This window comes from Atractosteus spatula, chromosome 24 (assembly GCF_055471065.1).
Source record: "Atractosteus spatula isolate fAtrSpa1 chromosome 24, fAtrSpa1.hap1, whole genome shotgun sequence".
NCBI lineage: Eukaryota > Metazoa > Chordata > Actinopteri > Semionotiformes > Lepisosteidae > Atractosteus > Atractosteus spatula.
The window spans coordinates 3078149-3094676 of NC_142729.1; the positions used below are offsets into that span (position 1 = coordinate 3078149).

A 16528-nucleotide genomic window follows, 5' to 3' on the forward strand; every position below is an offset into this window, starting at 1 on the left:
GAAACTGTTAGTTGAGTGCTTGCTGATGGCCTGTCACACAAAACTATTTAATAGTTATACTATGACACATATGAACAATATCCTACTAGTCACAATCCCTAAAGGCCTAGAAAATGAAGAATGTTGTCCCTGTAAGCAAAATATTTAACCAAACAGGCCAAAAAGCTGGTGATTGTGGTGTACAACAAGATTTTGCATTGCAAGAGCACGTGCTTTAGATGGAAATATAAAGAAAACAGGATAAATAAGAAAAGGTTATGTAAAACAATAGAAGAACATAGTTCAGTTGAACAATGGCTGACTATTTTTTAACCATGTTGGTCCTCAGCAGGACGTCCTGAGTGTGATGGAATACATAATTTAAATGTAAGCTTTTATATTATATCAGACCTTGGTTATATAGTAATGTAAATATAAATTTATGGATTTCATTTTACTTAGTCTGTCACAGGCACTGTGGAGAAAGTGTGATGAATTCACAGTAGAATGATTGCATCTCCAAAATAAACAGTAGAATTAATTCTCATAAAAATGAAAAAATGTTTTTTAAAAGTAGCTAAAATTCTATCAGAAAAAAATCACACTGAAGATAGAAAGCAGAAATCAAAATAATTTATTCTTTTGAAACATACAGCATTAAGTGAGTCAAATCTTAAAAATTGCTTTCTAAATGGTTTTAAGAAATGTTTCTTTCCCTTTCTTTGATTAGGGAGTTCTTACCTACCAGACCCCTACTCCACTACAGTTCTCTAAATATCAGCTATTAGCTATTAGTAGTACAGAAGAATTTATACTCATCTCTTATTATCACTTACTTTGCTTCTTATTATAGAAACTGACATTTCAAATTCACCCTTCATTATTTAAATTACAGTTGTGTTTAAAGATGTGTTTAACTTCATTCCATTTGGCACTTCAAGCCAAATCACAATACAGTACATATATTGATGATCCAGGCTGTAATTTTTAAAGGTGTGCTGATTTGGGTAGAGTGAGGTGAGTTATATATTGGATACCTGTTGGTAGACCACATATAACTCAAACAATGGTTCACTAAAGTTGCTGCTTAGAACCCCTGTTTCATTTTGTTTACAGATTCAGCTGTAGACACAAAGAACCACATTACTACAGGAACAGCATTTGATGTTTGCTGTTTTCAAGAGGCAGTAAGAGATAGAAACTCAGTTTTCTGCTTATGCTTTGCATGATAATATAAATATCTTTTTTGATATTTTCTTTGTACATATGTCTTATCTCTCTGATACAGTGAATACCTAGCTTGTTTACTCTGCAATGCATTAATTATATAGTACCAAAATTTAGAGAACAAATAATTGTGAACAACTATTGCAACACAGTTACAGTATGTAGTCTGTTGTTATGCCTATTTGCTTTGTGTAGAAATGTGGGTACAATGATGTGTAAGAGATGAAATCTCAGCTGAGTCAAACCAGCCACACCTGGAGCAACAGAGATGGAAAAAAGATGAGTAAAACACATGCATAGAAATTGCACAATGGAATAGTTTTGTTTTGAGTTCTATATTGTGTTTTATATTCTGAAACTAGCAAATGATGAAAATCCAAAATACAGATTAATACAACATGATAAAATTATTTCTGAAAGGGAGTTATAATATATCTTTATAATAAACTTTCCAAACCCAAGGACACTGTTCATTATGAATAAAGAAGCAGACAAAAGGGACAATAAAAAGTAAAAAAAAAAATAAAATAAACAAGATCAAACAGGTTCTTACAGATGTAGGGCCACTCTCTGGGAAACTCTACAAGTATGTTTGTATGGTCAGATTATTTCATACTCAGCCTTTAAAGGTGTAAAAGAAAAAGAAAGATGGAACATGCTGTACATGTTCCTGGATGCAATAATACTCAGCTGCTCCCAGTTTTCAATTATTTAAGGAATGCCTAAAGCTGAAGGGTGAACTTGACCTACTCAGGCATATCAATTAGATTTAAGGATGCCATAGAGAATGTTTCTGTCCTGACAGATCCTAGTCATATAAATGAGAAATCTAAACAATATCACTCTAATTTATACACCCCAGAATCCACTATTGAGAACTCCACTCCACTGTGCTTTTTCATACACCTCCCCTCCATTACTACTGATTTCAAAAACAGTCTCAGTGTCTCAATCTCAGTGTCTAAGATGATAAAAGCAAGTACTGTAAATCAGTGTAATCTGGAAAGGCCCCTGACCTTTGACCTAAAATCCTTTAGACTGCAGCTCCCTTGTCCCCTCTCAGTTGAGGTGTTGAGATCTTGATCAAAATACTGACACAGGGATCTGAGGTTTCTCTCTCCTCAGTTCTTGCACTAGACCAAACAAGATTAATTAAGGGCTCATATTCCTTTTTGTAATTTAAGGTGTTTCTGTAATGTACTCACCATCCAGGATGACACCTGGGGTAATCATAGAATTAAATATAGAGAATTTGGAGTGGTGATATTTATTTTACTCTCTGGTGACATTTGGGTTTTGTCTAAGTTTTATTTTAAGACTGATCTATAGCTGTTCTGTTGCCTCTTTTGTTGTTACTCCAAACTAACCATTTATTCTCCAATTATGTTCTGCAACATTGTGGTGTGAGACAGGGATGCCTTCTGTCTCCCCTTCTTTTGGTGTCTTTGAGAATATTATGTAAATTAATTTATGGTATGATCTGTGGGGGCATTGTTCAGAAGGATTTTTTTGTATGCAGATGGCCTCCTGTTATATGTATCAAGACCTTCTGCTTAAATCTCTCATATACTTTGTATTTTCAAAAGGTTTGGCAGTCTGTTATGGTAAAGGATAATTTGCAAAAAAGGCAGCTGCCTCCTATTAAATCAGTTGCTGATAAGTTGGATCTCTCAATGTTCAAAACCTACCTATAGAGGGGATTATTTAGAGGTCTAAATATTGCAAGAGCCAAGAATCTCTTTTCACAAAAAAAATCAGTTTTACTAGAGCAGGTTAAACAAGATCTGGCCTGCTGGTCAAATCTTTCCCTTTCAAAAGTTTTTCAGATCAATGCAGTCAAGATTAATATACTTGCCAAATTTTTAGATCTTTTCCCAGTGTGTTTCCATTTTCCTTCCTAAAAGTTTTTTTATTGATTCTCATATAGGCACATTCATATGGAATAACAAGGCTCTTTGTATATGCAAATCTTTTCTACAAAGACCTAAACAGATGGGTGAGTATGGTGTTGCCTAATTTTCATTTGTATTTGTGGGCTGCAGATATCCATTGTACAGGGTACTGGAATGCAGTATAGCGTGGATCAATACTGAAGCCTGTCATACAGATGAGGCATTCTCCAGGTCAGTGCTGTTTTATTACAATTTGGCAAAGTCTTACATTGATGAGCTAACTGATTCAAACTCTGAATATTTTTCCTAAATATCACAGCTGTGAGGAAATAAGCATCTTGTTGTTGCCTCTACTTCTTATTTTTTATTTTATTCTTTTACATTGTGTGGAGTTTGTTTGTGTGATGGTTTCCTCCCCTAGTCCAAAGACATACTGGTAGGTCTGGTAGACTTCTAGGAAAATTGGCCTTAATATGACTGTGCATGCGTTGGTGTCTGTGTGTGCCCTGTATTGGACTAGTTCCATCCAGGGTGCATTGCACCTGTTGCTTGCCAAGATAGAACCTGGCTCCCTGGCGACCCTACATTGGATAAACCGTTTAGAAAATTATTGGATCTAAATAATTCTGTAGTTAGTAAACTATTCAGTTTTACAAATCAATGAGATATTGGAAACTCTACAGGAAGAACAGAATTTTCAAGAAGACAGATATCATTTAAAATCTAGACAAGTGTTGGTTTGTTGTAAAAATAAATTAGAAATATAAGATGGGAAGCACTGAGCTTAAAGACGGTACTTACAAAAAAGTCACTGACACATCTTGTTCATCTTCTATAAACTGTGAGGAGGTAATTAAAACAAACAGTATTAGGAGATATCAGTCATAACTGTTGAAGTTAAATTAAAATTCACGATGCATAAGAAAATAAACATGGTAACAAATGAAAGGAGGTCATTTAGACTTCAAGGAACTCATCCAAATTTCATGAAGGAAGCCAAGGTATCAGCATTAACCACTGAATGGGAAGCTTTATCTATACTACCATGACCATTTGAGATAAGAAAACCCTTTTATTCTTGGCTATAAATCACTTTCTACTTGTATCCCCTGGTTCAGGTTTCACTGTTCTGAAGAATTCCATTGTATTGCCATTGTCAAAACGTTGATGTATTTTGATCCCTGAATCATATCTCTGTTACACCCTGAGTATAAGGGGTGGGCCAGAAGGTGAAATGGACCCAAGAGCAAGGGCATCAGTCCAGGGGTACTAGCCGGCCTATGCACGAGAATAGACTCTGCATCACAGGAATAAGTGCAGATAAGAAAATCAGATATAGGATAGGGCTGGTATGTCTGCACTTGGAGCTGGGCAGGACAGGATGCATGTCACTGGCTTGGTCTGCCAGGAGGTGAACCAGGTACCAGGCTGAGAGGATTGTGTTCTCTTCATAGGGGTCTCCAGAAACCAGGCCAAGCGTGTGGGCCAACTGAGGACCAGGTCCAGTGCAGAGCCCTAGAGGCAGATCAGGTAAGAACAGAGGGCAGGCAGACAGGCTAGCAGGCTGAAGCAGAGTCCAGAGAGCAGAGATGGAGCTCAGGGCTGTGACATTGAGTTAGTACATGGGGTCCCTTGGTTTCCTAGTTTTTCCTGGTTTGGCTTTGCTTGTGTTTTGATTCCTTCTTGTTCCTTACCGTGTTCCTTTATTACCCCCCCCCAGGCTTTGGTTTATGTTTTTTTTTTTACTTTAGCCTCTGGCTTTGAACTTGAACTAAATGACCATGTACTTGGATTGTGTTTGCCTGCACCACAGTTTAATGTCCTGGCTAGCCCGGCCTCCAGCCTCCAGGCTACAACTAGATCCCAATGTGTGCAGCATGCTCCCTCCAGTTTCAGTAATGCACAGCTTTTTGTAATCTGACCACTTAATCCGGCAAATGGGTTCTCTACACTCCAGGATTTTGCCACGACGCCCACCTCAGAAGCGTGATGTAACATAATGACTGAGCCTGTAGACATAAACCCATCGGGTTCAGATGAGATTAGTCTGATACTAGCCAGCCACAAATCCGCCCTGAGAGCACAACAAAACAGCATCTCAGAAGAGAGCTATACAGTAACTGTGTGCAGCCATGCTCAACATGCAGCAGAACCTTTCGTTTCTCGGCTCCAACCAGTGTACCATCTTATGGGGCCGACTGATGTGTTATGTCAGAAAGCGGGACCACCTGTTCAGTGAACTGGGGAATGAATCTGTAATAATAACTGACTGAATAATTGTAATAGTAACTTGACCAGACACAAGAAAGACGTCACTTGGGTTTTAGTCTTAGGCACTGTCCAGTCACAGATGGCTTTGTCCTTGTCAACCTGGGATCAGATCTGTCCCTCACCCACAACATAGCCCAAATATTAAAATGGATTTATGTGCAGATGTGCTTTGACTAGGGAGGGGTGGATAACATGACAGTGTTCTCGATGTGAGTTCCAGTCCTCACTGAAAATCACCAGATTGTCAAGGTTAGCCACAGCATATGGGAGCTGCGGTCTTAATAACTAGTCCATCAATCACTGGAAGGTGTTCAGAGCTCCATGGAGCTCCAAGGATCTGCCAATACCCTTTTGTTAAGCCCAGGGTGGTGATGTACATTTCCTTTCCTAAGTCTCTCCAGAAGATGATATAAAAGTGCCAGGTTTGGGAATATTAACAACAGGGGTGGACCAGGGGTTGGTATCTCTTTGATAATGTCCAGATCCAACATATTCTGGATATGATGAGGTGAAACCCTCACAACAACTCCAGGGGGCATCTCAATGGGATACTGAAGGAGATGTGTACACCCCGGTAGGCTTGAGAAAAGATGATTGTCCTAGCATAGGGTAGTGGTCATATCCTTGTTGTCTTCTGGTGAGAGATGAGGGGAGAGAGATTGATTTTTCCACCAGTAGAGCACAAGGACAGCACATGTGTATGGGGTTAAGGTGCATTTCTTAAAGTTGTTTTGAGTCAGTCTCTCCTGAAATTTATTCAGGTAGGCGAGGACATTACGTGAAGTGAGACGTTGACTTCGTTGACTGAGGTGAGGATTCCACGGGGTTGTATCCCATAAAATAACTCAAATAGAGAGACCCCATTGAGGCCCTGGACACCTTCCTGTTAGCAAACATTAGAAGGTGTAAGAACTGGTCCCAGTCTTTTCTCTCTGTTTGATCCACCTTCTTCAACATTTGTTTAAGGGCTTGGGGTTGCTATACTGATATGCTTAAGAATTAAAATTTAAGAAGATCTGCAAATTTCTGCATCAGGTGCAAGGTATATGGGGTTCTCTGGTTTTGGGGACCTAGAAGATCCATAGCAATGTGGGTAAAAGGTTCCACAATAATGGGTAATGGCTGTAACTGGCTTCAGAGAACTAACAGTCAGGACAGTTAGTGCCCTTTCTCGTGTTTTGTCTAGCTTAACTACTTGCGCTGATACATGGCCCAGGGAAGCATCCTTAACTTGGTCTCGCTGGAAATGCAGTGCCAGATTCTTTGTTTTGGTAAGTGATGAAGGAGTCTTCAGAGCTCTACATCTATGCAGAGAAAGAGAAGGGGAAGAATCTTCAGTGTTAAGAGTCTGTTTCTGTAGCAATTCCTTTGCCTCCATGTTTTCCAACGCAGTCCTGTGAAGGGAAAATCTTACTACCTCGGGAGACACGAAACACAGGGCTCTCCTTGGGGTGACTAGTGCTTGTAGTAAGTGACTGTTCTAGAAAAGGACAATGTTTGGAGAGATGACGGTCTGCTTGATCTTCTTACTGATCCTTTGAGGAAGTGTGGATGATGTCACAGTCCATTCTTGTACTCTCCTCGGTAAGACACTCATCTGCCTCATGTCCTGTCACACACTGGGGACAGCAGAGTGGTCACCATGAAGGTGCTAAGGTTCAGCTTGGGAAGGAAATGGCCACCCATGGGTTCATTCAGAAATGAACCCCTTGACCACTTCTCATCTCCGCTTTGTCCCCTTCATTGAGTTGTTCCTGACAAAGAGAGGAGCCCCCCTTGGAATCCCTGATGATGTCACCTGCTGACAGGTGTCTCTCTAAGGTAGCAATGAAGTCATAAGCAGTTTGAGGATCCTTTTGTGTGATAGTTTATTGCACTTCAGGGAGCAGCTGTCATAGTTAAGTTTCAAGTACTATTCATTCTACTCTTCTGTTGAGTGTTAAGGTTTCTGGTTCCAAACACTTTTTTGTAGATCAAATCATACATTTGGAAGCAATCTGAGATATGTGGATCATAATGCCACTGGTGGAAATGTGTCCAGACTCGTGTCTTGACCCCATCAAGGTGAGAATTTCAGCTTTGAGCAGCTTATAGTCTATAGTTGTTGTGCTTTCAAGGTCATAATAAGCCTTCTTATTTGCCACAAAGTCAAAGAGCCACAATACTCACCCAAAGGGCAAGGTCTGTAAAAGGGCATCTTCTGTAAAACGTGACTAGGCTGGACTTAGACCTGAACTAGGGTGACCAATTCACGAGAAGAGGTTGTAATTTTCTCCACAGATCTGATGACACAGATCTTGAGTCGCTGTGACCTATTCCTACATGCCTCCTGGAGCATTGTGATCTATACTTGCTAAGTATCCTGGGCTTGATGCTGCATCCCATTAGCTTCCGATGAAAGATAAGGTGGGGGCTTGGACTGCTTCCTCCAGCAGTCTGTCTAAAAATTTTTTTTCTCTTGTTCACAGAGACAAAGTGCATCTGACCTGAGGAGCTGTTGGCATGGTTCTGGGACAAACAGGGAAGTATACTGCATGAGTATCTAATATAGCTCTTTCAATTAAGGTAGTAGGTGTTGGTAGTGAACCTATGATTGCATATTCATGCGGCTGTCAGGGAAGAAAGCAAGAGTGTCACATTCTTCGACTTCGTGGGCCATCTAGTGAGAACTAGTCATAGGATGATGGATATCTCCTCTGTGGCACATTGGTTATAAAAGTTATATCTCAAGATGAAAGCAGCACAAACTGGATGGTTTTAAAGGTGCTGCAGTACAATAATTCTTTAGGTTTCTGGTTTCTTTTAGCAAATTGCTGAATAAGATCCTTGGATCAAAATGCCACTGACAAAAAAACAAACAAGATACAGTACATTAGCCAAACAGACTCTCATTTGTAACAATTCTTATGTTGTTGTCCTTCTCAAAACTGCTTCAAATGTATAGCTCAAATGCAGGATTAAGATGCCAGTCCATCACAGAGCAGACACATACAAATATGAACACACTCGCACCAGGGCCAATTTTACCAAAGCTGATTACTCTACAGTATGTCTTTGAACTGTGGGAGGAAACCAACATACCCAGCACAAATTCATGTGAACAAAGGGAGAACATACTGTACAAACTGTACTCAGACAGCACACCCCAGGTCTGGAATTGAATCCAGGGCCCCACCATTATGAGCCAGCAACACTAAGCACTGCACCACTGAGCTTCCCAATGAAAATTCTTCATTTTTACTTTTTCTTAGAAGTTATATTATTATTCTACTGATATATTCCCATTAAAGAATGTTCATAAACCATTTCTAATTCAACAAAATAGGACATCATTGGGTGGTGGTGGGGGTACTATAATAGACACTACAGATTGTTACTTCAAAGAAAGTTTCCAAACACAAACTTCACTGGACAAAACATTTTAGAATAAAAAGTCGTTAAGGAAAATACAATTCAACAACCAAGTGATAACTTATTGTTGGTGTATAAAAAGTAATCGCTGTGTTTTAAGTATACATTTGAAGGTGGTTCAGTTTCCTCCCACACTCCAAAAGCATACTTTTCGATTAAAGTATTAAACTGTTTTTTGGAAAAAAATGATCTTGTGTGTCTGTTTCAGTTTGTGCCCTGTAATGGACTGGTATCCCATCCAGGGTGTATCCCACCTTGCTCCTGTTATGTTCTGGGTTAGGTTTCAAAAAACCCCATGACACTACACTGGATAAAGACCTTTGGATGGATGGATTGATATTGACATTACAGAGGTAACCATATTTATTCTACTATTATTGCATACAGTGACACTTCACCTAATGTTTTAGTATGTGTTGTTTAAGTAATCTTGTTCAACTAAAAGAATTTAGGTTTGCCATAACAAAGCGGTAGAAATATTTTGTGGTGGGTTAAGGTGGAGCCAAAGCCTCTCAGGCACAAAGTGGGAAAACCATGCATATTATAGAAGAGCACACAAACTCCACACCGGTAGCACCCCAGAACTGAACCCAGGGCAATGGGCTCTGGTGCCTCCTAATAACAATAGTTGATATATAAATATAGACAGTTATGGGTGATTGAACAATGAAGAGCGTATTGATTTATTTGATCTATTGAATGACTTTTTTATTACTGCTTATGCATCTTTCCATGCCTTTTCTGCTTTCTATTTTATAGCCAGTTACTGCAGTTCACACCCTTGAAAGAACTTTGAACTTGGTTATAACTCTATCAGGCCTTAAAAGATGAGGTCTGGATGGAATTGATTTTGGCATAAACCTACAGAAGGGCTCCTAACCAGGTTGCTGTGGAAACAGAAAAAGTTCATAAAGAGGACACAAGACTCTTAAACTTGAAGTCCAGTGGTTGCCATGGTGATCTCCTTATTTGGCAGAGGGTTACTGTGATGAAGATGAGGGGCACTAAGATAATGTATTGTATTGATGTAAACAAGGTGAGAAGGTGGGATGGCAAGATACTAAATACTGTAATTGTAGTAATGAGCATTATGTTCAGCAATTAGGTCTAGGTATGTTTTTCTAAAATTGGGGAAAGTTGAATTAGCCACCCATATTAGAAATGTATCATCATTGGGAAGCTTGCTTTTATTCTTAAGATTCCATTTGTGTCTGCTTATGGAACTGCCACTGTTTGCATATCGAGAATTACAAGGAACAAGTCTCACTGCTGTCTCTGGTCTGTTTCATCTTTTCCTGATTGCCTTAACTCAGTGGTTCTCAAACTGTGGTACGCGTACCGGCAGTGGTACGTGGAGTGCCGGCAGGTGGTACGCCAAATGACCCTGGAACTGTGTCATGTGCGCTGAAAAATCGGGACGGGTTTTCATATTTTGTATTTTAATACGTGTCGAATACGCAGCCTGCGTACTACCATACAGTGTGTGCTAATACTTCAGTGGACACAAGAGATACTCTGTAATTCTATACCACTCTATAGGAATGCGTGCTACGGATGCAAGTGACCAATTGTATTTAAAAAAAGCTACTGTATCTCCAGCAAATAGGGAGAAAGGAGAATGTGCATGATTTTGGAACAATGCCAACGTTGTAAACACAGGAATGCAAAGATATACGTGCTACGAACGCAGGTAATCTTGTGAGCACACGAAAGCGTGATAACAGAAAAATATTTAAGAACTGTTCTAATTTTAGAAAAATACACCGAACGTCTTTGTTTCGCTCCCATGCACATGAAATTAAGACTTAAAAATAAATAAGGAAATAAAAACGGAAACGCGGAAAAATGCAAGCTTGTGGATTGCTTAAGCAGGTAAGCTACACTATTTTTGAAGAACCTTATTTACCGTTGGCAAAAGAGCTGACACGTATTATGTGTAGAGAAAAAGCTGCTAAACAGCTCGACCTGCTGCCCCCCTCTCCCTGAAAGACACAGTCATTCATAGAATTATTGAAATGAAGGATTATATCAAAAGTACACTGATAGAGCGTGTTAAGATGAGCAGATGTTTTTCACTGCAATTAGAAGAGTCTGTAGTCAATTTGGCCAATTTGCTCGTTTATGTTAGATACGAGTTTGAGGGCATGTCCCATGAGGACTTTCTGTTCTGTAAACCGCTACCAACAGGAACTACAGGAGAGCACATATTTCAGCTTCTGAATGAATTTATCGAAGAGAATGGCCTCGACTGGAAAAAATGCATCTGAGTTTGTACAGACGGTGCTAGAGCAATGACAAGCCAACATAACGGTGTAGTTGCACGAATTAGATAGGTTGCTCCAGAAATGAATGGGCGCATTACAACATCCACCGCGAGACCTTTGCCGTCAAGAAAATGCCTGACGATTTAATATCTGTTAGACTCTGTTGTGAATTGTATCAAGGCTTGAAAAATTAATTCACATCTGCTTTGCTCAACTAAACAGGCTCACCCCTCTCACTGAAATGGTGCTTTTTTATTAGTTGTTGTTAATGTTTTTTTTTCTGTAAAACACTTTGAGAAGCCACCTTTAAAGGCGCTATATCAAATAAAGTTTATTATTATAATATTTATTATATGTATGTGTGAGTGTGTGTGCACGCGTTCTCATGTTGGTCATTGAGAATTTCTGGGGTTCCTATGAGAAGATGACTTGTAGGTGGTACTTGGATGCTTTGGTTGGATTAGGGGTGATACTTGGTCCAAGAAGTTTGAGAACCACTGCCTTAACTCAATCCTTGCAATGGTACAACTTAGCTCGTCTGTGTAAAGCCTTAAGAATGTCTCTGATATAGGCTACTTTACTAGACACTATAGCCTGGCTCTTAAAAACCAACCAGGATATCATACATTGTGTCCGATTTGACACCCAGTTATGAAGTGTCCTATGCTTCAGTCCCTCTCTTTCCATAACCCCAAGCTACAGATACAGCCATTCAAAGTGCGCGGTACAAACACGTACCGGAGGTAATTGGCTACGGCGTCGCGCATCGTGACGCAAAATACCGCGATACGTGATTGGTTAACCGACAGGGGCACTCGTGGTCCATTGGTCAGTCGTAGAAAGATTTACAGTAAATGTCTTTACTGTGCCCATTTTAGCATTGAATATTCATATGGAATTTTACCACTGAAGGGAAATCTTAGTACCTGAGCATAAAAAGAATAGGAGCATACGTTTATGGTGTGTGAAGGCCATAAACGATATTAATTTTGGAGCATAAACATACAGTATATGGCTGGTCTTGGCACTTTAAATAAAAAATACACACCAGTATTCCATTTCTCCCTAAACATTTTAAGCTTCAAAGTCTTTAAGTAACGTGCTAACGTAGTCAACAAGCATACTTTAGAATTTGATTAAAAGGGAATATAATATGGAATCGCGTATCTAAAGAAATTCATAACGATATAAATATATTCATGTACCGCAACACAAGAATTGTACATGCTGTACATTGTCTGTTGATAATGTTTCTGTAGTGCTTTTTCAGCACTCTGCATGTGACCTTGCCGGTGGCACTGTGGGTTAGGTTCCTGACTTCCATGTCACACAGTCTGTGACTGAATCCCACTGGAGCCATGACTTTTTTTTTAACAAACATTTCTTTGAAAAAATGAAACGTTTCCCTTGGTCAGAGATTAAATAAAACCTCACTCGCACCAAACAAATTTATATTTCTAAATATCACAACATGATCGAATTTGAGTCATTTTAATAACAATGAATAGTCACCTATGCGTTACAATATAAACATTTATATTGATTTAAATCGCAAACGCGTGTTTAAATATGTGTTTTTTTTTATTCACAATCAGACAAATGTAACATAAATTGATATCTTTATTTTCTAAGTATCTTAATAAACTTTCAGCATAGCTTTCTCCCCGTTTAGATTTATTTTTCTTGGGATATTGGGATCAAAAGTGGAAAGATTAGATTGTAATCATTTTTATTTTTTAAATACATTTTAGAAAATTGTAATCTATACTAAAAAGCTGTACACCACCTGCTATAAAGATACATATTGTAATACTTTCACAAACAGCCAGAACATGTAACTCCACATTCCCAAATAGACCTCATTTCCATACCCCCGCCCCGTATGCAAAACCAATATCCCTCCCCTGTTCTCTCTCTCCGCTGGCGTTTGTAATCGTTTTTATTTTTAAATAAATTTTAGCAAAGTCATGTATTTTAAAAATATTAAGATTTCTATATTTATGTCTTTATTTAGTGGTTTCATTAGTGACAAAGACTAAACTTTCTTGGAAAAATGTCTTTTATGTAAACCATGTTTGCTATTAATTCATTTAGGGCTAGAATATGTTCATTGTCTTCCAATGAAAGAAGGGTTCCTTTCGCCGTAGTCGAGTTGACATTAGAAGCTTGCCACGCCCGGACTGTTACACCAACGCATTAGCATGTTAAAGCGATTTCATTGAGGAGCCTAGCTTTCTTAACTAGTAAGTACTGTACTTTTGGAGGGGGGGAGGTGTCTTTCGCTGGAAATCTTGCCCCCTTCTACTTTGAAAATACCTGTGAAACCGGTTTAATTCGTCACAGCCAGCACTCCCACAGAGAGGGAGGTTGTACTCGTTAATGTCTAAGCCGGAATATATCATTATATCTTATTTTGTATTTCTATAAAAACATTGTTTGCCCAGCCTAACACTATTGTTATTGTTTTTATCCTGTAAAGCGCTTTGAGGAGCACAGCTTTCTCACCCCTTAGATTACTTTCTGATACCATCCTTACACAAAGCAGAAACGTCTTGTATTTTCCGATGACATACAAGTGGAAAGATTACAGATTTTAATCATCTTTTTTCTGAACCAGGGAAAATCTGATGATGTTTCTCTATAACAATAATAAAAAACTTTATTTTACATATCACCTTTAAAAGTGGCATCTCAAAGCAATACAGTAGATGTAAACCACAGATTACAAAGTAAATACCCAGACAAACGCAAACGCATTTTTAATAAAATGCTTTTATTCATTCAGCAGAAAGAGAGCGTAAAACCTGGTCGTCACAGTTGTTCCTTTTTCTGATCACTCACTCTCTGGATACACGTCTCACCTGTCCTGTTCTTTGTTTTCCTAATTTACTGATTATGCCTTCTGCGATCCACTCCTGCCCATACACCTAAAGAAGACTATTTTAAATTTCTTTGCGCGGTCCATTGTGCAATTAACCCTTGTATGTGCTGTCCTTAAAGTGATATCACATAAAGGTGATATGTAAAATAATGTTTTTTATTACTGTTATAGAGAAACATGATCAGATTTTCCCCGGTTCAGAAAAAAAGATCTAAAGTATACTACTTTGTCACTAGTATACTTTTAATACAGTCTTTGCTGTGCTCTTGAGGATCCTTGTGATATTTCGAGCTCTCGTTTAATGATAAGTGTCGCAGTTTAAATCATTTTCGTAGTTCGAAATTATGAAACGCTCTGTTAAAAGCAAGGGAGTTTTTATGTCCGTTACAGTAAAAGAAAGTGCCTGACAAAGTAGGGATTGGACAGATTCCAAGTGCATTTTTGCAATTTACGTTGCATTGTGCATTGTGCTGCTGTAATACAGTTTAAAATAATTAAGTCTAAACAGTATCAGCTTTATTTATGGGTTGCAATTTAAAAAAGTCAAAAACCACACTCAAAATGCAATTTAGAGCTTTCTGGCAAGAGGAGACACCCAAATTAATAAACTAAAACGTGATTTAAATCAATATAAATGTTTATATTGTAACGCATAGGTGACTATTCATTGTTATTAAAATAACTTAAATTCTATCATGTTGTGATATGTAAAAATATAAAAGTCAATTAATTGTCCATAATATTGCTATTCTATTTATTCAAAGAAATGTCGCAGTACACGAATATAATCATATCGTTATTCATTTCTTTAGATACGCGATTCCATATTGTATTAGCAGAAAAGCTTAAAATTACCACTTTTTTACACGCTATTTCACATGTTAGTTAAAGACTTCGATGCTTAAAATGTTTAGGGAGAAATGGAATACCGGTGTGTATTTTTTCTTTAAAGTACCGATTCCTGGAATCTGACTGGCTGACACCCTTCTGGTTCCATAATATCTGGTATACGGAAAAGAAAGCGTTGATAAAAAAAGCCTGGATTCTCATTTATCTGATACAAGTATCTTTTAATACAGTCTTTGCTGTGCTCTTGAGGATCCTTGTGATATTTTGAGCTCTGGTTGAATGATAAGTGTTGCAGTTTAAATAATTTTCGTAGTTAGAAATTATGAAACGCTCTGTTAAAAGCAAGGGAGTTTTTATGTCCGTTGCAGTAAAAGAAAATGCCTGACAAAGTGGGGCTTGGACAGATTCCAAGTGCTTGTACAAATGTGCTAAAGAAATTATACTTTGAGTTTACATCTTGTCCAAAGTCATTCATTATTAATACTATTAGTAATATATTCGGCAAAGGCTTTGATGCAAAAATATTTCTGATAAAGGTAGGTTGTGTACTTTTGTCCAACTGAGCAATCTTGCTTTCATAAAATATACCAACTTTTTAATGACTGATGATTAACATGCTGTAATACACAGTTTAAATTTAAAAGCTCAAATGCTGTACATGAGAGGTTAAGCTTTATTGGCTCCTCCTGGCAGTTTTACAAGGTGATGCCGGATAATTTCCTTGATGCTCAGACAGTGGTCTCAGTCACATGTTCAATTACAGATGCAGCCATTCAAAATGGGTGGGGTATTTCGCGGTATATCCCAGTGGGCGTGTCGCAGTATCACGGGGTTAATCGCGTCATTTGACATCATGCCGGAAAGTAATCAGCAACTGTTTCCTGAGGCATGTTTTAGAGGGACATATTTTGAAAGGTACCACAAATAGGAAGCCAGTACCTGTTGATTAGTGTTGTCAGTCTCACACTTCTACTGAAAATCCAGACTTTTGTCAATGTTTCCAAAAGTTAACTGGTTAGTAATTGAGTAATCTTGCTTCATGATCCAGGCCCTGGGTTGAGGTTTTATTCCACTACTACTTAATTTCATGAGGTAAACAGATATACAATCCCTGCCTTATTCCAGTAAAGAAAAGAGAGTTTTTATATGCAGTTATCCCATGCTACTCTACTAATAAAAAGGTATCTGTCGCATCTCTCAACATTAGGGTCTTTACATCTGTGAGTGTTCGGTGCAGAGAATTCGCATACAACCAAGTCCACCACTATACTGTTGCATAATGTCCTACAGTTTATGGTATGCATGGTTAAAAGACATTAGAAACTCTCAATTCTACTCTATCAAGTAAAGTAAAATGCAATGGCTTTAAGTTAATTTAAATAACTAAAATAACCACAGTAATCAAAAACATATAGTAAACATCTAAAATGAACAACATGAATCCCTCCTCTGCTGTACAGCAGATACCTCTGGATTCTCATTCTGTTTCTTAATCAGCACGCCACACTGAGAAAAGAAACTCCATAATTCAAAATACTATAGACTTTATATTTGCATTTCTCAAGTAAAATATTAAATTTTAAGAGTGGGAAACTCGTATAAGAAGCCACTCACAGATCCAGCCATTCAGAATGCATGTCGGATAATGCAGCAGACTGAAGGGCACACACCACACCCAACCACACTCCACTGTGCTATTTTAAAAATATAAAAAAACTGCCAGGTGGTGCAGTGAATGCTTAACTTGGTGTGTG

At 38.3% G+C, this 16528-nt stretch overlaps 1 protein-coding gene across 3 annotated transcripts in view; it reads right to left on the minus strand.

The window, feature by feature from the left end:
* Positions 1 to 598: 598 nt before the first annotated feature.
* The window catches only part of LOC148815783 (major histocompatibility complex class I-related protein 1-like), a 49129-nt gene continuing 33199 nt past the window's right edge, over positions 599 to 16528 (minus strand). For all 3 annotated transcript variants that reach the window (XR_016086057.1, XM_088904873.1, XM_088904875.1), the window contains 2 exons: positions 3900 to 3937; positions 599 to 1460 (listed from right to left, as the gene is read on the minus strand). Coding sequence is in view for 2 of the 3 variants with exons in the window: in XM_088904873.1 (XP_088760999.1) it covers positions 3924 to 3937 (14 nt within the window). In the remaining variant the exon portion in view is untranslated. The remainder of the gene's footprint in view (positions 1461 to 3899; positions 3938 to 16528) is intronic.